This window comes from Anneissia japonica, unplaced genomic scaffold (assembly GCF_011630105.1).
Source record: "Anneissia japonica isolate Jap-2015-1 unplaced genomic scaffold, ASM1163010v1 scaffold288091_len1417266_cov198, whole genome shotgun sequence".
Taxonomy (NCBI): Eukaryota; Metazoa; Echinodermata; class Crinoidea; order Comatulida; family Comatulidae; genus Anneissia; species Anneissia japonica.
The window spans coordinates 282,099-309,811 of NW_022684833.1; the positions used below are offsets into that span (position 1 = coordinate 282,099).

The window sequence follows — 27,713 nt, forward strand, 5'->3', positions numbered from 1 at the left end:
AATTGCTTAAAACAAACAAAAACAAAAAACAAATTGAGGCTGATGTCAAATGTCAAATGAAATTTTTATTTAAAGAAAAAAGAAAAACCAACAAATCTTATCTGTAGGCCTACCTTATTTTTGCAGTTGGTGTGACAATGTAATACCCACTATAAGACAGTACAGTATAATATATTGCTGAATAATTTTCTGTGTTTAAAAAGTGTGTAAAAATAAGAACAACTAAGAACAGTTTGAGACTGAAATTGACCAAAAAATAAGAACACTGAGCTTGGAAAAAAAAACCTTCAAACGTACATCGCTTTCTTCAATATATTTTGTATAGAGGTTTTGTAATATAGGCCTAATCATTTGTTTATTCGTTATCGGTGTTTAAATTACTTCAAATTGAAAAGACATTTTGTCGTTATCATTATTTAAACTACAGTACTTACAACTATATCATTCGTACGACATCTAGCATTAAGCTGAAATTTCTTGACATGTAATTAATAGTTATAATCGCGAAAAAATAATCTGTGTTACAAAGATCGATTAATACCCAACAGAGAAAGGTCAGAAAGCTATTTTAAAATCAACGGGTACGAGAGGAATAATTGATTACTAGATCACGATTTTACAAATTGTAATATTTAACCACTGTTGACTGATGAATGCCGATATTTTCCCACCGGCCCATTCCGTTTCGACCAGTATGCAGCTTTGTAGCTACGTGCTGTGTAACGTCACGTGGAAATATACTACTCTATTGAACTTTGATCCTTTCTCGAAAAACTTCAAACTATTTTTTGGCACTAGGCGACTAAAAAAGTGTCACCATGGTGTCATGTAACAGTTATCAGGAGAGTTCGACGTGGGTAACAAAGTTAGGCACGCGTTGCTTCCAAGTGCTTTTATATCGGTATTATCACGCTACTATCAGATTGGTATTACGCTACAAAGTATCAGATTGTTGTCTTCACTGCGAACTTGGCTACATCTGAAGAACAACAGCGCTGAAAATTCATCGATCTACAGGATCCTTCTGTTAAGAAATATAATATTATAAATAACACACGATCTAAGTCACAATTCATAATACTGTACATGGTTACGAGATTACTGCGAGATACGAGCAGCGCATGCGCAAGTCAATGAGCTCATGAGCGCCACGAGTAATCACAATAATAATGTAAATTCTTTTTAAGTCAACCAGAAATACGTAGAATTAATGAATTGCTCCACTTCCATAAGCCTCCAGATGAATTTCTTGAGAATATAATTAAATATAATAACAGTGAATATATAATCTGTTTATTTTACGAATTTAATAATCGTTCATGGTTTTTTTTTTTTTTTCCGAGAGAGCATCTAGACAGGTGACCGATAATGATTTGATTAATAAATCAATACTGTATCCGGACAGACCTTTGCCTAATGATTGATATGATAAAATGAAACGGACAATTTTCAGACATAAAATCTAGATAAACCTATTTTAATCGGGAATTCCAACATAGATGTAGGCCTATCTACCTGACGATTTACTGGCAGAAACGTTCATTCATCCGACATTTATGTTAAAAAGTTAAAATGCAGGTGCAATACATCAGATTATGAAAGTTTTCTTATAATATTTTCAATCGGATTCTTTATAAAATTGCTCAATACAGTTGAACAGTGGCTGGATGATTGACACGTGTACGATTAGAACAGAGAGGGGCTAAGTGCTCATTTTCCGGTGGTTGTGATTCATCGAGCATTATTGAAACTTAGTTAAGCCTTATGCATACACAATGAGCAGATTTAATATAGGCCTATCCCGATATTATTGTCACTCGTCGTATATGTTATATCTTCTTTTCTGAATCGTAACAATTGTAAGACAAATTTTAAACTTTTTATTTTTATTAGGCTTATTGGTCTATGGCTATACACAAAATATGCATTTCTGAACATTATTCATACTAATCAATCAATTAACAATAGTTATGCATGCAGTAAGTAAAGATCAATTGAAAAATCTTGCCCTAACTTAGAAGGTTCGGGAATGCAAAGCAATTTTGTGAATTCCATACACTTAAATGTAATTTTCAGGCAATATAAACTGGTAAAATCCAAAAGCGAACTTAATCGCTAACTAGATCTTCTCTTAAACATAAAGACGAGCTGCCTACCAACATCACGATCAAGCTAGTCATCCAATTATTTTAAGAAACTGCCTCATATTTTTTAAATTGCCAATAACCCGCCATCACCTTCTGTTTTTTTTGTTGTTTTTTTTTTCAGGGGACCGTACAACAACTGCTTCTGATTCCAAACCCAGATGCGGCGTTTAAACTATGTAGCCGGTATTCTCCACCATGTTCTGAACCTATGCCCAAATTCACTGATATGCCCGCCGTGCCTACCCCAGACACCACAGAGGTAACGTTACTCACCCATCTAATCATTGATTATATGGAATATTTAGTACGGATTCATTCATTTGTTTGAATTTATTTAGCAATTACAATTTACTAGGCTTTTTATATACTGTATTAATAAAGCGTTAAAACAATCATTAAACATTTATATGCAATGTTGTTATCACTGTGTGTATACATTTCATTAGGCCTACTATGTGAAACCATATGTGTGTATACAATTTGCACAGTACTATTCTCTATTGAATATCTTTGATGACATAATGCTTTCCCAATAATGAATGGATGAAAAGAATGACAGGAGACCTATAATACAATAATCCGTCCAATTGTTCAGAGTACTCATAGGATAGACTTTAACAAGTTGAAAACAATCAATCCCCGTAACGCTTATAACTACTCCATTATATTGTTGTCTTGAATTTTTTTTTCCCAGTCTAATAATAATATTGATGAAGCTACAGGACGAGAGTTTGCACCTTTTGGTACAGATGGCGGTGGAGATACCGGATCTGGTGTTGGCCAGCCACCCGCTCCAGGACCAGGATCAGGACCAGGATCAGGACCAGGATTTGGAGCGGGAGGTACCGGTACTTCCTCATCTGGAGTCGGTATACCAGTAAGTGATATTAAATGTTATCGATTTATGTAATTTTTCTGTAGGAAAAAAAATCCGCCTGTGCATCTCAGTAAAGATCTTTTTGTCTGGATAATAATATTTCATCAGATCGGAATAATCGAAAGTGAACAATTATTACTAACGATATTTGATAATTATAATTGATACTAAAAATTCAGTGGGGAAATAGATTTTTGTAACTGTGTTATTATGTAACATTTTCATATTTATCAAACAAAAACGAATTACTCATGTCAACGTTATTTGTTTATAGATTAGAATTACGATGAATTTGAATTTAAATGAGTAATATTTAAATAGATAAAGAACTTTCCATGGTCTCATTTTTTCTATTTCATTTTTTCACTTTACAGGGACCTAAAGGAGCTAAGGGAGACCCAGGAGATTACAGAATCGTACGTAGTCATGCATATTTAATTCCTCTATGCATACAATTAGGCTTAAGTTAGCAATTCTTTTTTTTAGAAAAATATATTAAGCTTATTTATAATGTTAACATTGACCAAATCATAATTGTAAAATTGGTTATTCTCTTGCAAATACGCACTCATTTCATACACATAGACTACACACTAAGCGTACAAGGCGCTCGATAAAAACATGTACCGCACATAGAGAGCTGAGCATGTTTAAAGAGACCAGGAGAGGCCTCAAAATAGATCACTCAAAATAGATTATCGTTAACTTTGAAGATTCACCGTTAATTTTGCCTGCATTCTTGAAGTCCTAATATTATGCCATCTCAGAGGTTTATCTCCATTTTATTGGATTTGTTTTACTCTCTAAATGCAAAAAGGAGCGAAAGAAAAACAGCTCACTTAGCCTAAGGTGCTCGCTTTATGGCAGGTCCCCTGCAGGGGCAGCGCCAGCGGGGAGAAAGGGGCTTAAGCCCCCGTCGGTCTGGTCAAGCCCCCACCCCCCATCGGGAAAATCTCGGGCAGTCGGATCAAAAAAAAAAAAATACGGCTAGTTTTCCCATCCCAGTACTGTACTGCCTATGTCAAGCCAAATCTGTCTCAGCAATCGGTTCGTCTGGGTCTGATCAGTCAAGCAAAACATCTAGAAGTCCCAATTTTTTTTTTTTTTTAATCTCGTTTTGGGAGGAGGGGACACCCCCTCCCATACCTATAGTTTAGTTGTACCTATATGACCGACTCTTTGAGTCTTGCTGTAAGAGCAACCTCTGTCTCTTATACACATCAGATGTGTATAAGAGACAGTCTTAGCCCCCCCCCCCACCCATAAATTATATCCTAGAGCCGCCACTGCCCTACAAGCCTGATCTTGCTTATGCAAAGTAGGCTATTGTCCACAAGTACAGGCCTAAAGTTAAACAAAGTTTAAAATATCAAACAAAAACGTTTGTGTTCGTGCATATTTCAAGTGCTTTTAGAAAGGTCCTTTCAAAAGTATTAGTCCACCAGAAATACGGATTTGAAGCACCAAAGTTGGACATAATTGCAACAAAACGTTTTTTTATGAATATATATAGTTAAATTTTATATCTAAAACATACAAAAAGTTTACCAAAATATACCCACGGGAAAGGTGATTTTTATAGCAAAGAAAACTGAACTATTTCACTGGGCTTATACGCCTATAGATTAGTTTACGAATAAAGTCAAGTGTCCTAATAGCCTAATGTTGAAGAAAACTGCAACGCATAGACTTACACTAGTCGGTTTTCTGCGACTAAATGAAATTATCTTAGTTAGCAGCAATTATTTGGTCTGTCATTTTTAGGAAAATAAGTATCAATTATAAAACATAAACGTCGTCTATCCGGAGTCGCTGAAATTGGTTTTTGTGGAAGTGGTCAGTTTTTCACAGTCTTTAATAATTAGGGCAATATTGAATGCGTAAAATGCAAACCAACTTTTGAATTCGGTTGTTTGCGCGCCACATGGCCAACTGAGCACCAATCAGCTCGTAGCTTCGTATCTTGGATCCTTCATCAACGCCAACAAAGGGCACGGGCATATAAAAGTAAAATAGAAAAACTGTTGAAACTCAATGAAGACAATTAAAGCCTGTCTCTTATACACATCTAGATGTGTATAAGAGACAGGGTATACATTAGGCCTAAATCCTTAATAATATAATGCACGTGAACGTTGATCCGTGCACTAGGGTACTCCTCTCACAAATCGTCCTCTTGGACTGTGGGTTCCAAGTTTAGAGCTTTGCGACTCACAGCAATGAATATAGGTCCTCGATTAGACATCCGTGAGGAGAGAGGTGTGTAGAGAAGGGATGGGGCATAGCTCCTGTCGGGAAGAAGTAAATAGTTTGTCAAGGAACACTGCTTTGAAAAAGATTTTTTAACCATCTGAGAGTGCCATTTCCGAGCGTGCCTTCTTGAAATTTGCTCACCTCAGCCCCAACCATGATGGGGCTGAGGTGGGTCTCGACTCCCTATTGTTCCCCCTCCCTGTCAGAACATTTCTAGATTCCCCCTGCAGAAAGGCTATTTAGAAATAAAGTTACAGCAAACATTTAATTTGGGTCTATGAAAAATCAAAATTTATTGATTATTAAACTCAAATAATTCAACATCTCAACTACTCATTTAGTGAACACTAATTTAGTGAACATGTTGGCGTCATGGCAGATATACTTTAAAATTAGCACTATTAAACCGTAGCAGGCTGGGTAGTAATACTGTAATACAAACAAACAAAAAAACACGAAAGGTGACCATACGTACGTATCTTGTATATAGTGATACAGGCCCGTAGCGTGGAGTGTTAAGGGGGTTACGACGAACCGCCCAAAAAATGGAGAAGGTCCGCATTTAAAAACAAAAAATTGATAGGCTATTCGTAGATATATTTACAATGTTCTCCAGAGTATCGGAGATCATACAAGCCACAAATTAAGTCATGCTACGGGCCTGTGCGTGATATGTTTTGATGTGTTTTTTTTCACTCTTTAAGGAATATTTACCTGGAGTCGTTGGACGAATTGGACCTGTGGTAAGTCTTTCTAGATTCTGTTATAAACGTTTTTATCACCTCCCATAACTATACCAATGAATACACCAGTAATGATTTAGTTTCTGAATAGCCTATACGTTTGAATTTATAAGTTCATACATCACAGTACGCCATAATCGTCTGCAAAAAATTAATTGCATATTCAGTAGGATTGCAGCAATAATTAACTTTATCAATCGTAGTAAAAGTAAATTAAAATTTGCTTTCATTTCTGCCAGTAATGTTAAACTAATAAATACAAGTTAGTATGTTTTCCTGGCTAATTGAAAGACGTATGTCCCAATACTTTCTTATACAACAATTATGGTGATAAAACTAAGGATTTTTGTAGTAAAGCGTTTGTTTACCTTTGTTTGGCGTTGACGCTACATAATATTCGAAAATACTTCTACATGAAGTATAGGGATGTCTGTATAATAGAGCTAGGTCCCTGGATGTAAAATATACCAGTTAAGTATAGGCTATAATGAATTTATCTTTTATTGTTTATTATAGGGCGATCCTGGACCACCTGGACCACCCGGACCATATGGACGACCAGGACCAAAGGGTGACAGGGTAAGTATGGTTTCAATCATAAGTAACCACATTTTTTTTATGAATCTATTATCTAGTCTCTTTCAGCAATTATAGATTAGTTTACGAATAAAGTCAAGTGTCCTAATAGCCTAATGTTGAAGAAAACTGCAACGCATAGACTTACACTAGTCGGTTTTCTGCGACTAAATGAAATTATCTTAGTTAGCAGCAATTATTTGGTCTGTCATTTTTAGGAAAATAAGTATCAATTATAAAACATAAACGTCGTCTATCCGGAGTCGCTGAAATTGGTTTTTGTGGAAGTGGTCAGTTTTTCACAGTCTTTAATAATTAGGGCAATATTGAATGCGTAAAATGCAAACCAACTTTTGAATTCGGTTGTTTGCGCGCCACATGGCCAACTGAGCACCAATCAGCTCGTAGCTTCGTATCTTGGATCCTTCATCAACGCCAACAAAGGGCACGGGCATATAAAAGTAAAATAGAAAAACTGTTGAAACTCAATGAAGACAATTAAAGCATCTGGTCAAAAGTTAATGTTAAGAAGCAATAGAAACAAATATCGATGTGTAAGTAAAATAATGGACCGAGTCTAAGCAGTGCAGGCCAGTCTTACCTAATACAGCTGTGGCAACAGCAAACCATCGACTGATGTTGGCCAGGCCCAGCTAGGCCTAATTAATAAGGTAAGGTAAGGAAGGCTAACCTAATCAACGGTAGGTACTTTTAAAAGGCACAGAGCCCTAAGCCTAGACGATTGTTATTCCTGTTCGCAATGCTATATTGAAAAAAAATAACTGAAAGCCAAAAACTGACTGATATTTTTCAGAATTTGTGTGTCATTTTGGTTTTTATATTTGGTCGAGTTATCAAACTTGTTTTTGCGGCGCAATTGAAGTGTGTGCTAATGTGAATCATAGGCTAGGCCCCTAGCTGGAGTAATAATAAAACAGTTTTACTAGTTAACTTATGAGAATAATTGTGTATCTTGTGAGTAGTGTCATATTTGTACAATCTTTTTTGTCTACTTTATTTGCAGGGCAAGCCAGGCCGTGATGGTCTCAAGGGACAAAAGGGATTGGATGGACCTCCAGGCCCAAGTGCTTATGTACCTGTGAGTGATGGCAGCTTCAAAATTCCAGCAACAGCTTAAAAGCTCATGAATAATTAAAAAAACTGATGAATATGTATGATAACAAATTCACAGAGAATATTAATAATTTGATTTTTTATGATTTCTAGGAAGCATTTGTTATGATGATGTCTGATTATGCTACTCAGCAAGGAAAAGGCCCAATTTCACCTCAGAATCTACAGTCTATTCGAATTGCAATGGAAGAGCAAAGAGTAAGTGTTTTTCTGTATCAATATTGAACAATCCTTTAATTGTTTTTTTTTTTAAACCATTGAGTTTTAATCAGTGATGGCTCTAGAAATTTGCCAACAGGGTTTCTGAATCAAGGGGCGGACTTTTGATCATTTAAGACTACATTACCATAAAAATTAGAATGTTCTATTTTTGTTATTATTATCAATATTTATTATTGTTATTAATGAAAGGATATCTGACAACAAAATATTGCTACAATTAGCGTAAGTGTTTCTATTTATTCTTCCTCAGATGGCAATGAGAGGCCCACGTGGACCCTCTGGATTATCAGGAAGAAGTGGACCTATGGCAAGTCTCTTAAACTATTTTTTGTGGTTATAATTACTGGTTAAAATGTTGATACTACAAGCAGGCTACTTTCTTTCTGTGGTTATGTTGCTACCTGTGGGAGTTTGCTATTAGATTACACATTTACATTATTGACACTCAAGCCGGGTACTCACTCCATTGTATGACGGCAGTACAGTTGTCGCACCACAAATTTAACTCCGCTCCCTGTGAGCGATAGACGTCGCGGCGCCGTCTGCTGATTGTTCGGTGGCAGTCTGAACGGATTGTCATTAAAAACAATCAGGTGCGCGCGCGCTGCATTCTTTATAGAATCGCGTCGGCTGACGACCGTCGTGCGCAGTAAATGCCCGGCTTTAAACAACCAATGAAAAATTAATGAACAAGAAATGTACTAAAATATTTATATAGTTATGCTATAAATAAAGGTAGGCCTAGATTTAATGGGGCTACACTGTGCTTTGGTGGTGATTAAATATTGTTCTGTTTTTTGTTAATGTTGATTTCTATTTTTATACCTCCATGATTTAATTGATGGTCTCAGGGTCCACAAGGAATAAAAGGAAGCAGAGGGGAAGAAGGAGACCGCGGAGAGTTGGGCCCTCCAGGACATCCAGGACCAACTGGTCTGTCTGGAAAACCTGGTAAAAGAGTGAGTGTTTAGCATAATATAAAATATTCATCTTATTTTCTTTCTGATTGTCTTGGTGACTGCTAATCAGTACGACGATTGCACTGAAAACACTAGCAATTTTATGGAAACCAGGCTTTATGTTAATTTACTTTGAGGTATAGTTTTTCACTTTGTTTGCCAAATACAGAATACAGAACTTTTATTAGTCTTGTGAAAGTAAAAATACAGTACAAGAAATTACAAGAAATTTGTGTAAAATTAGGATAAAAATCTAGCCTATGCATTAGTGAAAATAACCAGCACAGTTTATGTTTATTGGCGAGAACAATGTTTATGTTAGGAAGCTTTTCAATTGTAAGCTGATGTCTGTACATAAACATTATACCAAAGCATTAAAACTTTCTCATAAATATTCCAGTGTATTTAGCTCATATAGTATTTTGAATAATTAAAATATATATCTATAAATTAATTCATTAATTTTCATTTTCATTTAATAACACATTTAAAGGTAAATGTGGATTGTATATAGTAAAATAATATATAGGTTTTGAAAAATATACAAGTTGTTAATTAACTGTCTGTTTAATATGTTTTCTCTACTATTAATTTTTCAGGGCCGTCCTGGAAATGATGGGCCTCGGGGAGAATCAGGTCCAATTGGTTTGAAGGTAAGAACAAAAAGCAATACTGTAATCGAAATTTGTAAAAAACTTTACAGGTTATTATTTAATGATAAATATTATGCAGCTATTTTGAAACATGGTTAAGTTTGGTCTGATGAATTAACCAAATGAAAAAAATTATTCAAATGAAAATGAATTACCCAATATGATACCTTTACCCAAAATGATACCCGCTAATGAAACAGAATTACCCAAATATTCAGTTTAATTTAATGTTCAATCTTTTCCACAATATTTAATATATCCTATAACCAAAATTTCCAAATGATGTTTTGTTGGATTTCAGGGTGACCGAGGATATGATGGATTGCCAGGACTTCCAGGAATCAAAGGGGGAAGGGTATGGAAGCTAGTTTCTTTTTTCTTTCGTAGTTTAGGCCCAAGGTCATAGATATGCCAGACAGCAACTTACACTTCATCATTCTCCTACGTGGCATATATCGTTTCAAAAGACAATCACATTGTACATACTAGATGCTGTACATAAAAAATGTCTTATTATGAGGAGTGAGAGATTATAATAAATTTGTGTTACTGTGTAAGGAACCTAATCCAGGACCCAGGACAAGCATTTCAAGTCTCTGTAGAGAACATGAATACCAGTCAATTAGGGGCAGATAAAGAATTTTTTAAACAAGAGGCACCCATGCCCCATCCCAAAGAAAGGTTAATGTTGGTTAGCAATTGAAAAATGATGTATTAATTGTCACTATTCGCAATGTAGCAGTTGCTGGTAGAAAATATTTACAGCTCAGGGATAGAAAAATGATAAGGTCATTGAAGGTAAAATGAATGGTGCCACTGTTGACTTTTATATATCATTTATTACAGGGAAGACAAGGTCAGGCAGGACCAAGGGGACCTGATGGTAATAAAGGAGATAAAGTAAGTTGTACAAAATTATTATAGAGAAATAACTACAGTATTTCTGTATTTCCCATAAAAGAAGTATTTTACACCTGCCAACTCTCACGCATAATGCATTAGTCTCGCGCATAAGCATCCAATTTCTACGTTTACGTCTAAAGTATATGTTGTACTATCTCACTCATTATAAAAATGTTAACAGAAAAATATAATGTATAGGCAGATTATACCCTAAAATTTATAAAAATAAAGTGAATTCACCATTAAAATGTGAATACAGTCCATATTAATTTCTTTTAACAAAGGTATACTGACTGTGGACTGTAATTCATAGTAGTTTCACTAAAATTGAAAAAAATGAGTAAACTCTATTTTGCAATTATTACTGAGGGCACATATATACAAATTTTATTTATTTTTTTGTCTCACGTCAGACACCAACAATTTGGCAGGAAGTATTTCTGAGAGAACATTTTATTTAACATTCTGATATTTCAAAATTACCAACAATATATTAATATACAAATGTTTCATATTATAAACCCCTATTATGTAGCCTAGCCCTAGCAAGGCATTGTCTAACCCTAGATCATAAGGTGCTAATTAAACTTCATTATTAAGAATTTTCTATAAAACAACTAATTATACTTGAAAATTGTTTAAAAGTGAAATTAAAGCTTTAAATTTTAAAATCCAGAAACTGGTGCTGTTGTTAAGGTTACAGTAAAAAAGAAATTGTTTTAAGATGAAAGCACCGGGTATAGTAAAATTATGCCCAGCAGACATACTATTTGTGATGTAATTGTAATAATAAAATTGCATGTGCAATTAAAATAATTAGCTACCAAGGATTTGTGTATGTTGTCTGTAAATACAGATATAATTAAACAAAATAATTAAAAATATCAATTATACATTTTTCATTTCCAATTGTCCTTGTCATGGCCCTGGTTAATGCCAATTCTACCATCACTACACAGTGGACACAATAATAAGAAGATTTCCAGTCTGTCCAATTTCCCCTTTTGATTCATTTTTCAGGGCCAAGATGGTGTCAGTGGAGAAACCGGAACAATGGGAGAGTCTGGTCCACGAGGTCTGCCAGGGGCGCGGGGTTCTCCTGGTGCAAGCGGCTTGCCTGTATGCAATCTTTTTTACTTTTCATATGATCACAATTTATTATTAATAGTTTTTGTATATTGGATAGTTGAAGTATTTTTTTGTTTCATAAAGTTTGCTTGATGTTTTTCTAATACATTTTTTTCTGGATACCCAACCAAATTATGTACTAAAAAATGAAAATAATATTGGTATTATATTGTACTATAAACAATTGATGCATTAATGAAATTTTTTTTGTAAAATATTTGAATACTGAACCTTATTAATTTTAAAATATATGTTGTTATTTTTGTTGTTATAGGGTCCGGAAGGAGAGGTTGGACCTATGGGTCCAAAGGGTCTGATGGGTGTCCCAGGTCCCCCTGGCCCAATTGGACTTTTTGGAAAGCAAGGACCTGTAGTAAGTACCTTCATATGTCACATCTGGTATCTAGTTACATACTACCCAACAACCAAAGCTTAACATCTTCAGTGGTGAACTTCATTTTATTTCACAATGCTGAGTCTACGTGAATACAATGCAAGTAAGATAACTATACAGAAGTATAAATCCATAAAAAATAGAATGTGTTTATTTTGCTTTTCCATGTACTGTACTGTATAAGCTTGCATCCCTCAGACATGAAAGCTAATTTTGGTTAGGTTTATGCAAGAAAATGCTAACAATTTTCTTGGAATACCTGTTGTTAAATCTAGACTACCTGCCTCTCGAAGAATAGAATTTATTTTCTAAAGCTCTTGAGTTATATTGACTTTAAATGATCTTTATATTTTTAGGGATCAATGGGACCCCAAGGAGCAATTGGACCACCAGGGAACCCAGGACCAATGGGTAAAGTTGGACATCCAGGACTGCCAGGCAGTGATGGTTTACCAGTGAGTAGAACTAATATGTATTTATAATAATATTGATAAAAAGTAAGCATAGTAATTACCATATAAATTATAATGATGTTGATAATGATAACAGTAATTATAGTATTAATTAATTAATTAATAATTGTATTCATAATAGAATTTTTATTTCTTGTTGAATTACAGGGACATCCAGGTATTGATGGTTCAAAGGGACCTAAGGGCGTTTCAGTAAGTAGCAAGCAGCCAAATTCTTGTCGTCATTGTCATCGGTCATTAACATCATAATCATTGTCAATGTCATCATCATCGCCATCAACAACAAAGTCATAGTTGTCATTATACTTATTATGAACATCACCATCCTCATCATTATGATTTTCAATGATATAATAATATCATCATAATAATCAACATCATGCTTCTTTATTATCATTTTCTTGTTTGCCAACAAATTTAATTTTTTATCAGATATCCATAGATGTATTCAGGTTAAAGCCAGCTACCAGCTTGGTTTGTGAGTAGTTCACCAGAATCGATGGGGTTTTTGGGCAAATATTTTGGGCTAAAAAGGCAAAATTTACACTGAAACTTTAATGTACAACAAATTATGAGCTAGTAGATAAGCTGGATCAATACACCAGATTATGCAAGTATCATTTGATGATAATCAGAAAATAATATGACAAATGTGATCAGATGGTGGTAATGATGGTAACGGTGATATTGATATTGAGGAAGATGATGAGAATGACAGATGATGAGGAGAATGAGGATAATTATGATCATAAAAAGGATGAGGATGATTAAGATGATAGTGATAGTGATATTGACAATAATAATGATGAGGATGATTGTAATTAATTACTACTCTGATAATGATTTACATGAATTTAACTTTTTTAATTCTAATTAGGGTGAAATGGGACCACAAGGCCCAATGGGATATCCCGGACCGCGTGGGTTGAAGGGCCAGTCAGGATCGAGAGGAGAACGTGGACAGAAGGGAGATTTGGTAAGTATTGAGGCAACCTGCCCTGTCAACAATAACTTAAATGTTCTATAACATCTAATTACAGTATATATTAAAAATAATAATTAAATTATAATATTATAATTTATTAAAAGCATGTGTAAAAAATTATTCTTTGGGTTTTTTTTCTTCCTAACAGGGACCAGAAGGTCTTCCCGGGACTAAGGGAGAGATGGGACAGAAAGGAGAGCAGGTAAGTATTATAATATATTAAAATGACCATTTAACTTAACATTTAATTATACAGTGGTAAAAGTCTAAATGGTTTAGAGTCAACAAGAAAAATCAACACAAACAGTTTAAAATAATAATAAAAATACAATACTAATGTTTTGATCATACAAATTATATTAATAAAATAATTATATAATTATCAATAATTTCTTTTCTGAAAATATTGTTAAAAGTTACTAGATCAAAAATCAAAAGTATATCAGAACAATCAGTCAATAAAATAATAATAAAAAATAAAAATCCAACATTTATTTTCTTCTAATATTACAAATAACAACAAAGATACAGAGATTGGTTTCCACTAGCTCAGTGATTGAACGCTACACTTAAATTTGTTGGTCATACTATCGCAGTTTGATTATTTAATAAAATATTGATGACAAGTGAAAATATAGTTTGAATATATTTAATTTTAATAAAAAATGTTATCATTTATTCAGGGTCAGGAAGGTGCTGCTGGTCCACAAGGTATTGAGGGATCTGAGGGGCCAAAGGTCAGTTCCTTATTTTTTTATTTTATATATAATTTCCTTATGACATTTATTTATATACAAACAAAAATAAAAAAGGGAGAAGACAAAACCCAAAAAGATTTTTAAATATATATATCTTGTGTTGGGTCAGCCAGAAAAAAAGTCAAAAAGACAAGGAGAAAAAACAGAGAGGAGAGCATAAAGCAGGACAGGGAAAAACAAATAATGTAAACAAAAGAACAATTCAAATTCAACGAAAGGGTCAGTTGAGAGCTTTTGTTATCTCATTTGAAAATCAATCAGCCTAGGAAATTTCTCATTCTTTTTACCGTTCTTGTTGAAAGAAATATTGAGCTTTCGCTTTCCAAGAACTTGATGGCTAATTTAATGGTAGGGAATATCTAGGGCCTAGTCTAGGACAATTGTGTGTGAACATCTGCGAAAAGTGAAGAGTGAATTTGCAATCAGTATTAACTATAATGATTTTCTCAAGGTAGTATTATAATCATATAACATAGAAATTAATCAAATTCCATTGAAATGTTGCAAATACTGTACATTCAGTTTCTGGATCTCGATTCATCACCTGGAATCCAGCGCCTGAATCTCAGATTGCAAGTACGAGAAAACTAAATCTAGACCTAAACTGGTGGCATCATACACAAACATTATGCCCTTTTCTCGGCGGATTGGTTTTCGATCGAGGAAAGCTGTCTATTAACAGGAATTTAGTCATTACTTGAGCTTGCTAGAAGATGTTACTTTAATAATTTGACTACTTGATGATGTGAGGAATAATCAATTACAGTATAGAGCTAATCTCTTATACACATCTAGATGTGTATAAGAGACAGGAACGTCCTTTAAATTAGCTAGTGTAATATAAGGATTTTTGTAGTAAAGATTATGTAACCAGCAGACAATGAAGTGTTTTTTTTATCTGTCTCAATAGAAACTCATGTGTATTTTATCATTAAATTAAAAATTAAATGTTGTAAATTTTCTGAGTACAGTGTTTTTTCTGATTCCACTATAAGCAGCATATGTACTTTGTCCACAACACGTCCTGTAAAAGAGAAAATTTAAGTTTTGCAAATCAAATCCAGGTTTAGATGTGTATAAGAGACAGATCGTAAATATGTGTTTTTATAGGGAGCAAGAGGGCAACCTGGTTTGCCAGGTTATCCTGGACCAAATGGAGAAAAGGGAGATGTTGGACAATCGGGCAGAACTGGTAGATCAGGCATCAAAGGATCACGGGTAAGGAGATTACAGACCAGGTCCAATTAGCAGGCATAGCTGCTTAATTATTATTATTACTGGATAATATGTAATGTAGCTTCATGGTTCAGAATAAGTTTATAAAATAATGTTATTGACTGGAATAATGACAAAGTATGCCAGTTTGTTGTTAATTTCCTTTTATAAATGCTTATAATGTATGTTCTGGATTTTATTCAAAAATTAATAAATGAAATATTTGTTGTTTTTTTTTTTATAATAACATAACACCTTTGTCTATCATGTGATTTATAATAGGGTAGTCCAGGTACTTTAGGAGACATGGGTGAGCGTGGTCCAAGAGGTTTACGAGGGGCTCGTGGCCCAAGAGGACAGACCGGATCAGTTGGACCTAAGGTAAGAATGAAGAACAATGAACATTATCTTTGATCTCTTGAAGCCTATTGTACTTTATCACATGCTTCCTTTCAGGTGTAAAACATAATATCTGAGTTGAGGACACAGAATGCAGAAAACAGGAAATTTACTCTGACAGGTTCCTTTCACATTGAAATGTAATCCCTTGTGAGAAGACCTCAGCATTTTTTCTCATAATTTACCCAAATTCAAGGACTTTGCAAACAATGCTTTCCTGGATGCAAGGGGGTCTTGTATTATTGGTGGTTCCATTAAATAGATAATAATAGTCAAAGATATTACATAAATATATTATATATCCCTAGTCTGTATTTTGTTGTACATATACTGTAATTTTCTTTTAATTTAAAGTGAATTTACTGTATATTTTGATGATAATGATAACCAAGTACATACATTAATTTTATTAATTAATTAAAATTTCCATTCATTATGTTGTAATTGATATTTACTATCATTAAGATATTATTGTCAATTGAAGGCATTAATGATCCATTAAAAGTAGATTATAAACAACTTTAAACCAGTAGTTGGCTTATAATCAATCTCGCCCAACTTAAACAAAAGAATTAAGTCATTCTAGAGTAGCCATTTGGTGCATTATCAGAGATTATAATAATGATGATTAAATAAAGTATATTATGCATTCAAAAAAAATAAATAAAACCTTCTGTTTCTGCAGGGGGCTGAAGGGGCAGAGGGACCACCAGGTAGCAGAGGAGAGAGAGTAAGTATAATGTGTTTTGAAGATGATTTGATAACTTTTTAAAAACATGTTAAAAAGAAAAACTAAACATTTTTATAAACTGGCCTACGTAAATTATTTTTTAATCTATAAAATTCTAGATTACATTATTACAAACCTGATTATAAAATTAATACTAATTTGTGATTTTATAATATAGTTAATCATCAAACTTATATTAAAGTACTATATAACAAATTATTTTTAAAATATTTAACATTTTTTATGTTTTTATTTCCTTAATCTAAACTTTTTAAAAACATGTTAAAAAGAAAAAATAAACATTTTTATAAACTGGCCTACATAGATTATTTTTTAATCTATAAAATTCTAGATTACATTATTACAAACCTGATTATAAAATTAATACTAATTTGAGATTTTATAATATAGTTAATCATCAAACTTATATTAAAGTACTATATAACAAATTATTTTAAAAATATTTAACATTTTTTATGTTTTTATTTCCTTAATCTGCTGCAGGGTTTTCATTGACGGTTACTCTTCTATATTTTATTTATATTTTTTTCATTTTGTGTATTACTTTTACATTTTTTGATAGATTTTCTTAACAAACCCCTTCACATTTATACCTGGAGACTATCACAAGTACATAAAATAATTTATTTTATAGATATTTCACCCTAAAAAGCTGCACTCTGCAACAATTTAAAGATGGTTTACACCAAAATATATTTAATGAATATTTGGCTGCAGTATTCCAATCCATATACATAGTAATGATTTGATTTAGCTGTTTCTATTAAACCATTTGTGTTAAGCTAATATACTTGAAAACTACAATCCAAATGCTCAAAAAAATGGTTTGGTTCGATAAAAAAGCACTCAAAAATATAGTTTTCTTTTACACTGAATCAAGTAAATAAAGTTTAAAACTTACCGAAGTTTCATGAACTCGTTAGTTCAAATTCTCAAGTGTTCTTTTCGTTGTAGAAACAACAGTTATATAGTAGGAATAGCCCCATCAGTCGTTGTCGTTGTTGACTGGGTTGACCTGCATGGCTCGGCTTTGTGCCATGAGTTAACTATGTTGAGAATCACGGTGTGGTCTTGGTTTCTGTTCAGGGTGTGTTTAATAGTTCTGGAGCAATCCTTGAAAGCCAATATTTGAATTGTTAATAATAATAATTGAAAATTAAGAACAAGGAAATATTTGCCTCACTAATTTACAGACAGATAATGCTTTTCCTTTAAAGCCTGTCTTCAGAGGAAAAAACTGATTTTTCTTTTGTTTTTATGAAACAAAAAGCGTATTTGACGAAAAACTCAGAAGTGGTTAATGAGATACAGATTTTTAATATTTAAAAACTGGGGTGAAAAGGTGGGAAAAGGGTGGTTGTACAACATAGCAAAAATTGTTTTCCCTCTGGAGCCTGGCTTTAATACACTTTGCAAAAATTATTACCCTTACCTTTAAATTAGCTAGTGTAATATAAGGATTTTTGTAGTAAAGATTATGTAACCAGCAGACAATAGAAACTCATATGTATTTTATCATTAAATTAAAAATTAAATGTTGTAAATTTTCTGAGTACAGTGTTTTTTCTGATTCCACTATAAGCAGCATATGTACTTTGTCCACAACACGTCCTGTAAAAGAGAAAATTTAAGTTTTGCAAATCAAATCCAGGTTTTACTGATCAAGCGAGTATAGAACTTTCGTCCCGTTTCCGTCTACGTTGTTGCCAGTTGTTCATGCATTGTTTCTTTTCAGTGTCACTTTCTATTATCTCAACCCATCTCAAGATATTGTCATCACCTTTATACTGTGTACCCTCTTCCTGCATCTATGTCTTCTTCTGATTTATTACATTGCTATTACACATAATATTTCATACGTTTCCTGTTTTCGTCTCTTTTTATATGATTTATATCTTCATATGCATGTTAAGTTATTTAGTTTTAGTTGTTGTGTAACTTGGTATTAAACTTGAACAATATTTTTACAAATATATTGTTAATATTACATTTTTGCTGTTTAATTTCTTTTTTTTGCGTCTTTAGTAGATGATTATTATGGAAATGTGTGCATAAGTTTATTTATTATTTGATTTTTATCCATTTTGTGATTTGTGTGGCTGTACTAAGTTCATGTTATTTAATGATTTCTTTTCTTTTTTTGCATGATGATTTCTTAATAATTGAAAATATAGTTGGCCTATATTGAAAGAGTGGGATAGCAATATAATTTTTTTATCTTTTTGTCTGTATAGGGCTTGATCGGTACTCCCGGTCTCCGAGGATTCCCAGGAGCTAAGGGACCACCGGTAAGTAACAGTTACTCAGACTTGCCTATACCATTTGGCATACACTGTATTTGCATAATTCTTGCAAACTTGTTTTCTAAATAGAAAGCAGTTGCCTCACCAAAGATTTTAAGGAAAAAATCAATTTGGAAACATTTAAGGGATTTCCTCATCATGTTATACAATATTGTGAGCAGATTCAGGGATTACTTCCATCTCATAAGTGCTTTTTCTGAGTAAATTGTATTATTTTATTTATGGATTTATATTTTTGTTGTTTTATTTCACAATGTACTACAAACATATATGGTGTGTGTATAAATATATTTTTAGAGCATTAATATATTAACAAATTGCATTAACAATTAAAACAGTAAAGTATTAAAAATAATAAAAATAGTAAAAGAATTTCATTAAATACATTTGTACAAAATCTACTTGAACTTTTTATTTTCAAATTAAATTGTCTTAATTATGATGACATAAATATCATATACAGGGGTATGCATTGTTAAAATAAATGAATGTTCATGTTTTGTTAAAGGGATCTTCTGGTAAAGATGGTCTACCTGGAATGCCTGGTCAACGTGGTGAATCTGTAAGTTGTTAAAAATAATACAACGTAGACCCTATGTACCTAAATATGTGTTAATAATTACTTCATCAATAATAGTTTTTGTTTGTTAGTTGGTAATTAACTAATATAATATGAAGATGTCAGTTATAATGAATATGCAAAAATTGTACATGTTTACATTAGTTGTTTTTCACCTGTTAAGTCACCTATTTAATTTTTTTATTATATTCATTACTGTATATAACAATAAAAATGAACCTTGAACTTTATTTCATAGGGTATTGAAGGCGAAACTGGATCACAGGGACAACCTGGTGTTGTTGGACCACAGGTATACAACTAATCAACTTATCAGTCTTTTACCATTTTTGTAGGCAGATTAAATGGAGGGTGGGGGCCTAAATATTTTGAAATTTTTTTTTAAATAGGAGAAAAGAAAATTACACTCAAGTTTGTAGTCTGAGAGTGCCATTACCGGCCATCTAAAAGTGCCATAGACAGACAGAGGTCAGTTGGATCGTCCATCTGTAGAAGTGACTTTCTGATTTGAGCCACCTCTGTTTCGAATTTCTAAATCCACACCTGATATTTTTTTATTTTATCAAACATTGAAAATTGTTTATTTCAAAATAAAATACATCGGAACACATGGAGATACAACCTGGCATTGGGAAAATGTATTAATATTAATAATAATATTTTATTATTATTATTATGGTAAACCATCACTGCTATTATTGTTTTAGGGTGCTGTTGGTGAACGCGGGCCTGGCGGAGAGCGTGGATTCCCTGGCCCACCTGGACCACAAGGAGAAATTGGTATTCCAGGAGAGAATGGCAAAGATGGACCCAGGGTAGGTCAACCGTTGTTTTTGATCAGATCCTTTCTACGAAGCTCTGGTGGTAAAAAGTATTGTTTATTTGTTAAAGATATCTGTTAAAGATGATCAAATATGTCAATTTTTACACTTTTAGGGAAATGCTGGGCCCCCAGGACCTGTAGGCGACCAAGGGCCACCTGGAATCAGGGGTTATACTGGAGAACGAGGTCTACCTGGACTACAGGTAAGTCCATCATAAACCTGTGTTTTTGGACAACAGGTGTATTTTATTAGAGTCATCATTTAACCTGCCAGATTATATTAGTTCATGATAAGATTATGATCTGACTTGTTTTTTATATTTTATCAACTTGTTTTCTATGTTAACTTTAAAAACAAACGTTAAAGCTAATGTTTAAATTTTTTTTCTTCTTTTGTTTATTACAGGGACCCGGCGGAGAAAAAGGAGAAAGTGGACCACCAGGACCCCCAGGACCAGCTGTAAGTCTAAAATTATTATAGAAGACGTAACATTCATTAGATCTGTGAATTTATTCTCACACAGCTAAAATCCACTCTTCTGCTACACAATTATAAAACCTGCTTTACAATTATAAAATATATTTTTTCTACTTTCCTGATGTAAAAAGTTAATTTTTTTTTAAATCATAAATATCATACAGTATTTATATATATATTTTTTATTTTATGACTGAATTTGACTGTTGCTTTTTTTTTCTTATTTCAGGGATCCCCAGGTGTAGCAGGGCCTCAAGGGCTTTCAGGCTCTGTTGGACCCCAGGTATGTGTGCAAGTTATTATTGTACAATAGTCACCTCTATGTTTATAGTACCTATACCTAAAGGTACTATTATAGACATAGGTCCTAAAGGTACTATGTTTATAGTACCTTTAGGTATAGGAATGAACTTGCCATTTCTAGGTGCATGGTTTTGTTGTACCAGAGTTAGTGTGACCAAAATAAGACGTGGGGGACCATAGGCTGTAGCTGCCAGAGGCCCAGTGATAACAGTCAGAGGCCGGCAAAGTTCATTTTCCCATTGTATAGTACTGAAGAGGTTACTAGATGGCAAGTAAACGTGTCTACAAATGAATTCTTTCTCTTTTTTTAAAGGTTATTTTACTCTTTTTATAATAAAAAATAAAAGAAAAACAGTATTATCCATGTCTTAACTTAAACACACTATTGTGTCAAAACAAGGACCTATAAAATCTTACAAAAAAAACCATAAGTAGGTTTTACCTTCCCAAAATATATTTTGAACTTTTAGAATCTTTAAATTAAATATACTCTTTTTTTTTTATAGGGTGCGCAAGGTGAAGTTGGACCTGGAGGACCAATGGGTTCCAAGGGAGAACCAGTAAGTTAGACTTTGAAATATTGTACTTGCAATTACTATACTATGGGTGAATTTATATACAGTATTATTAATTGTTTTTTATAATGCAGTGTACTTTCTATACTTACATCTAAAGAATTTCAATAATTAAATAATTTAATTCAGCTGAAAATAAAAAGGAAAAAACATTTACTTGCAATTACTATACTATGGATGAATTTATATACAGTATTAATTTTTTTTATAATGCAGTGTACTTTTTATACTAGACTTGCCACAAGTCTCTTATTTTTTATTATTTTTCTCATTCTGGACAGCGCCACCAACAAAAAAAGTTAATTTAGAGACGGAAAAATACGAAAAAAAAGAAAGAAATCGAGTATGGGACGCCAATTAAATTAGGTATGGCGCGCACTAAGTGCAATAAAGAGTGAGTAACCCAAAATTAGGGCCAAAAAACATTTTATTTTATTTTATTCTATTTCTGTGTTGAGCCAAAACTTTTTAAATATTAAATTCATTATTTGATTTGCGTACATTATGTATTTAATACAACTTAACATTTAAATAAAAATTTAATTTAATTAAACTTAGTATTTGAAATAATTACTTTACATATATAATTTATTTATAAATACAAGAAAACTATTTTATTTAATTTTATACATTTTGGCAAAGACCACAACAACAAAACAAAATTACGAAATTAACATCAAAATTTAGTATAGAGAATAGACCACTGTCATTCAAAAGATTCCTTGCTAATACACAATTGTATTATACAATATCATTCCTCTGTTAGTTACTGCAAAAGACCCTTAAATGTAATTGTTGACCTGATTTATTTTTTCTTCGGTGTCTCATTGGTTGATGTTTTTTATTTTCCACAAGCATAATTACAACATAATTTGCTGTTACTAATGATCTACAAAATATATCAGAAATTCATTAACATTGTTTTCCTTCTTTTACAGGGAATTGATGGAATCCAAGGTTTAGTTGGACGGGATGGTCAACCGGGAAGCAGGGTTTGTAATAATTTTGCAATATTAGTGTTTTAAGAAGTGAGAATGTAGTGAGTAGTCAGAATGTTTTTATTTTGACTGTCAGTTGAGTCAGTAAAAAAAGGACGATCAATCTACATATATCTGTATCTGCCACACTGTGGTTAAATTGGGCCTACTGTATATTGAAACTTAACAGGCTCTGTATTCATCAACTTTCAAGCACCTGCTATTTTGATGAAAGATTGAAAATGTATCAATTGGTCAATGAAACCTTGTCACTGTAAGCAGAGTTAGTAAACACTCTAAATGATCATGTGAAGATTTAAAAGTACACATGATTATATGCACTGTAAACAGATAAAGGTTCAGAATTTTTTTTAATATGCATACATGGAAGTGGCCTTCCATTTCCTCTGTATTTCAAATACTAAATATCTTAATACTGCAGTATTCTGTATTTCAAATACTAAATATCTTATTACTGCAGTATTACTTATACGTTAATGATGTTGTATCTAAATAGGGAGCTCCAGGACCGATTGGACCAATAGGAGCGCCTGGAGAGGATGGTGAGAAGGGGGAACCCGGTGTCAGAGGACAAAAGGGTCAGAAAGGACAACTAGGCTCATCTGTGAGTACAAAATATTCATTTTTCATTGAATATATTTTTTATTAATTTTTGTTTTTTGTTTTTTTATTTTTTTCATTTCAACTTTTATAAAAAAAAAATATAATAGCATTACTTGTCATTTACGGCATAGTGTCCAATGTAAAAACTGAATTTTGTTTTAGTGGTATTGTATTGATCCAGAAGTACAGAATGTCATTTTTTTTTTAACATTAGATAAATGATCATATTTATCTGTAATGAGAACTAATCATCCATTATGCAGTTTTTATTGACTTTAGTTACATCATCATTAAAATTATATGATATGAGATAGACAGAAGTAGAATATTACTAAACATTCCATTCATTAAAAGGTGTTAATCATGTGACCTACTTTGGTTTTTCCTTATATATTATGTTTACATTTTATTCACCTGATGTGTGTGATAAATCCGAAGATTTTGTTTTAAAGTAACATGTAAATCTTTTTATTTTATAGGGATTGGAGGGCCCACCTGGTGCCCCAGGACCAATTGGAGAGCCTGGTCAACAAGTAAGTTTTCAGCTTCACTATTTTACTTCCTGTGCCATAATAATTATTGTATGAACTAGCTTAATGAAGCAAATGGTGCTTATTTGCAGTCACAAATCTTGCCAAAGCCCCATGGATCATTATCATATCTTTTACATCAACCTCATAGTCCTCCTTTGTTAATTGCCATGCGTAAATTTTTCCCTCTCTTAATTCCCATTCCATCTCTTCTAATTCAAGGTTGGCTGGAGCTTGACCTATCAATTTGGTCATATGGCCAAACCAAATTAGACGCCTAACTTCAATTATATTTGTACGTGGAGTAGATTTTAATTATTTTATATAGGCATATATAAATAATTATTATCGAATGAAGCAAAATATATATATTTTGATATGCTATCAAACTTAATCAAATTTGATTTATTATAAATCTTATAAAACAATTAGTATTAAATCATATCTTGTTTTAGGGTGACTCAGGAGAACCAGGTGTTCCAGGAGACCAAGGTTTGAGAGGACCAAAGGTGAGTTGGCGATCAGAGATTTATGTAGACCAGAATAAACAGCTTCAAAATATAAAAATTACCTTTGAATTGACAGAGTACATCATCGAAATGTAAAGCAACTGGATAGAGCTGACAGTATATTTCAAAAGATTCAAAGCAGGATAAAGTTGTATATGTTTGATTTTGGGGGGGTTTTTTTTTCCGTATTTCAAACAAACAACAAAGTCAAACAAAAGTTGGAAACATACATAGACACACAAAAAGAAAAATTAACCAAAATAAAGAATAATAAATAGCACCGTTGGATATGTTGCATATATGGAAACAGGCTTTTTTTAACAAATGCTCTGGACAACCAACATTCTTACCAAATTCTATTTATATTTTTTTGCAAGTGAAATTTTCATTTTATTTGTGTTTTTTACTGATCAGTAGTACATGGCTGAAACATTTTATTTTTATTTCATTATTTATAACTTATTTTACCAGGATAACACTTCAGTAATATATCCAATATTACAATACATAATATAGAGTATTGTATACTGTTTTAATTAAAATTGATAGTCTATATTGTGAATATTTACCTGTATAAACCAATACGTTGTTCCCATAATTGTAATTAGCAATGTATTATCCTGGTACAGTCTCACTCATAGACTACCAACATCATGAGTATCATTTGATTATTATCTGATTGTTCATTTAGTATTTTTAAGTTTGATCTTTGATTGCAGGGATCAGAAGGACCCAGTGGACAGCGAGGTTCTCAAGGTAGTGTTGGTGTGCAGGTAAATCACTATTTTCTACTTGTATGAATATATAGTGAAAAATAATGAATAAACTTGTACGTAAATCATCAGTCAGTTCTAGCTTTTCTAAATATATGTCGATATGTTTTATTGTGTATAATTTAAGATCTGATTATTTTTATATTTGACAGGGTGCTCCTGGTAGACCAGGTGAAAAGGGAGAACAGGGAGATAGAGGAGAAAGAGTAAGTATATTAAGCAGAGAATATCATTTAAGAGAGCATTACCATTGCTATTGGCAGGGAAGACATTACAGATGATGCCACTGATACAATACTGTCTGGAGATGTCATGGTAACATTCACAAAAATAGAGTGATGGCATTTCCATTGCTCTTGGCAGGGAAGACATCAATACAAATAGTGATGTCATTGATACAATAGTGTTTGGAGATGTAATGGTAACATTCTCAAAAATAGTGTGATGGCATTGTCATTGTTGTTGGCAGGGAAGACATCAATATACTGTAAATAGTGATGTCATTGATACAGTAGTGTTTGAAGATGGCATGGTAACATTCTGAAAAATAGAGTGATGGGATTGTAATTGATGTTGGCAGGGAAGACATCAATACAAATGATGCCAGTGATAAAAACAGTGTCTGGAGATAATAATAATAATAATGATAATAATAATGGACATTTATAAGGAGCCGGTATCAGGATGGTGCGCTCATGGTGCCAGAGCCAAGCAAGACAGAAAAAATATGAGAGTAGAAAAGTAGCGCGAGAAAGAGAATAATTAATTGAAGAAGTGCTGGTCGAACAGATGTTTCTTTAGTCTGGGACTTGATTATAACATAGAGAAAATAGTGATATTTTCTGGTGACCTGATGTGTATGGGCAGAGAATTCCAGATTTTGGGAGCAGAAACGAGAAATGATCTATTTTCCCAGTTGTTTTTAGTATTATGTTCAGTTAGGAGGAGTTGAGTTGATGATCGAAGAGTCCTTGCTGGTATGTATGCTGACATGGTAACATTCTCAAAAATAGAACGATGGCATTGTCAATGTTGTAGCCAGGGAAGACATCAATACAAGTAATGATGTAATTGATACAATAGTGTTTGGTGATGGCAGTGGTTTGTAGGGAAGATAATCATACAAATAATGATGCCAGTGAAGACAAGTATATTGGTAATTGATCACAATTATACTCTTTATTTTTTCAGGGTATAACAGGAACAATTGGACAAAGAGGAAAACCAGGTCAAAGAGGGAATGTGGTAAGAAAACTATCTATACATGTGTTGTGAAAAAAAACAAATGTAATCTATTAAAAATATTGTTCTTTTTTTAAATAAGCACTTTCTAAGGTAACTATATCTGTCAGTTTATTATATAATTATTAATGTAATAAATATTCTGTAGTTAAAAAATAATGAATATTCAGTAGACAATGTAATGAATATTCAGTAGTTTAATATTAATTTGCATGATTTATTTTATAGGGTCCACCTGGTGTACCTGGATCTAGAGGTTCTGATGGTCCTCGAGGACCAAAGGTAAGTCTTTGTTTTAATATTATTGCCCAAGCCTGACCAACCCAAAATCTTAAATATCTAGGGTGTTCTTTTTGTCCGAAAAAATGTATCATATGATATTTCAAAAGGCTATTTTTAAGTTTTAAAAATATATTTGATACCTTAACCATGAATTTTAGCCATGTGTTTATCATGTGTATTGGATGACTGATGGTTGGCAATAACTAGATATAGGCCTTTAGTTTGAAAAAAAAAGTTACTGACTAATGCTGATTTCCAAATGTCCTGGGCAATACAATAAGTTAATTTTTTTTGGCATTTACTATGCAATGAATATGTAGATTCAATCATAGAAATTAAAATGTATTTAAAATTTAAACAAAGCTATAAAAGTAATTATTGTTGCCTATTAAGTTCAGGTATGTTCACATTGTATTAAATTGCTTTTAACCTACCTCTACTTTGATATTAATTTTAATTTGTTTATTTATATAGGGTGATACTGGTGATATTGGCGCTCCTGGCCAAGATGGTGGCCCTGGACCAATTGTAAGTTTATAATCATTTTATAGACCATTTTATTGGATTTATTTTGAAACAGCGCCGCCAACGTCTCGCAACTCACGGGGGGACTTCCAGCTGCCTACCCTGAGCAGCTGGCTAGTTTCAAATAGAGTACCGAGCAGCGGATCGCGCGGCTAGACCTTTGCTATAGCAGCAGTAGCAAACAGATACGATCTTGCTAATTACTGTAATTGCTGTACATGTAAACTTTGAAATAGTTTTTAAGACAGAATTGTTTTTTAATATAAACATTTCATGTTTTTTTTTAAATAGTTGTGCTCGTTAGTAACTTAGTTTTATCGTTTATTTAATCCATGATGGTAACTACGTAGAGGGAAATGCTAGCCCCCTGAAAATCCCCCAGTGGTAGTTATCAGGTTATCGGAAATTTTAATTCAAATTTCTTGAAAATGGTCTATAGTGTTTGTATATAATCTATATATGTATATATACATAATTGTATGTACAGACATATACATATGTATATATACTGTATATATAATACAGTAAGTTCCCTCCTGTAAGTGGCGAATTTTATGTTTGCTGTTGGCTGGGATAATAAATAAATAAATAAATAATTATATGTATGTATATATATAAA

The 27,713-nt window shown here is 32.7% G+C and overlaps 1 protein-coding gene across 1 annotated transcript in view; it reads left to right on the forward strand.

The window, feature by feature from the left end:
- The window catches only part of LOC117107456 (collagen alpha-1(XI) chain-like), an 80,434-nt gene that overhangs the window by 37,342 nt on the left and 15,379 nt on the right, over positions 1–27,713 (forward strand). The window contains exons 5-43 of the mRNA XM_033249157.1: positions 2,269–2,406; positions 2,842–3,024; positions 3,399–3,440; positions 5,982–6,020; positions 6,537–6,599; positions 7,621–7,695; positions 7,824–7,928; positions 8,203–8,259; positions 8,804–8,911; positions 9,511–9,564; positions 9,866–9,919; positions 10,411–10,464; positions 11,488–11,586; positions 11,870–11,968; positions 12,346–12,444; positions 12,610–12,654; positions 13,340–13,438; positions 13,596–13,649; positions 14,131–14,184; positions 15,316–15,423; positions 15,703–15,801; positions 16,505–16,549; positions 18,805–18,858; positions 19,382–19,435; positions 19,692–19,745; positions 20,161–20,268; positions 20,390–20,479; positions 20,683–20,736; positions 20,984–21,037; positions 21,564–21,617; positions 22,571–22,624; positions 23,127–23,234; positions 23,713–23,766; positions 24,219–24,272; positions 24,992–25,045; positions 25,198–25,251; positions 26,237–26,290; positions 26,516–26,569; positions 27,044–27,097. Of these exons, the coding sequence (XP_033105048.1) occupies positions 2,269–2,406; positions 2,842–3,024; positions 3,399–3,440; positions 5,982–6,020; positions 6,537–6,599; positions 7,621–7,695; positions 7,824–7,928; positions 8,203–8,259; positions 8,804–8,911; positions 9,511–9,564; positions 9,866–9,919; positions 10,411–10,464; positions 11,488–11,586; positions 11,870–11,968; positions 12,346–12,444; positions 12,610–12,654; positions 13,340–13,438; positions 13,596–13,649; positions 14,131–14,184; positions 15,316–15,423; positions 15,703–15,801; positions 16,505–16,549; positions 18,805–18,858; positions 19,382–19,435; positions 19,692–19,745; positions 20,161–20,268; positions 20,390–20,479; positions 20,683–20,736; positions 20,984–21,037; positions 21,564–21,617; positions 22,571–22,624; positions 23,127–23,234; positions 23,713–23,766; positions 24,219–24,272; positions 24,992–25,045; positions 25,198–25,251; positions 26,237–26,290; positions 26,516–26,569; positions 27,044–27,097 (2,835 nt within the window). The remainder of the gene's footprint in view (positions 1–2,268; positions 2,407–2,841; positions 3,025–3,398; positions 3,441–5,981; positions 6,021–6,536; positions 6,600–7,620; positions 7,696–7,823; positions 7,929–8,202; positions 8,260–8,803; positions 8,912–9,510; positions 9,565–9,865; positions 9,920–10,410; positions 10,465–11,487; positions 11,587–11,869; positions 11,969–12,345; positions 12,445–12,609; positions 12,655–13,339; positions 13,439–13,595; positions 13,650–14,130; positions 14,185–15,315; positions 15,424–15,702; positions 15,802–16,504; positions 16,550–18,804; positions 18,859–19,381; positions 19,436–19,691; positions 19,746–20,160; positions 20,269–20,389; positions 20,480–20,682; positions 20,737–20,983; positions 21,038–21,563; positions 21,618–22,570; positions 22,625–23,126; positions 23,235–23,712; positions 23,767–24,218; positions 24,273–24,991; positions 25,046–25,197; positions 25,252–26,236; positions 26,291–26,515; positions 26,570–27,043; positions 27,098–27,713) is intronic.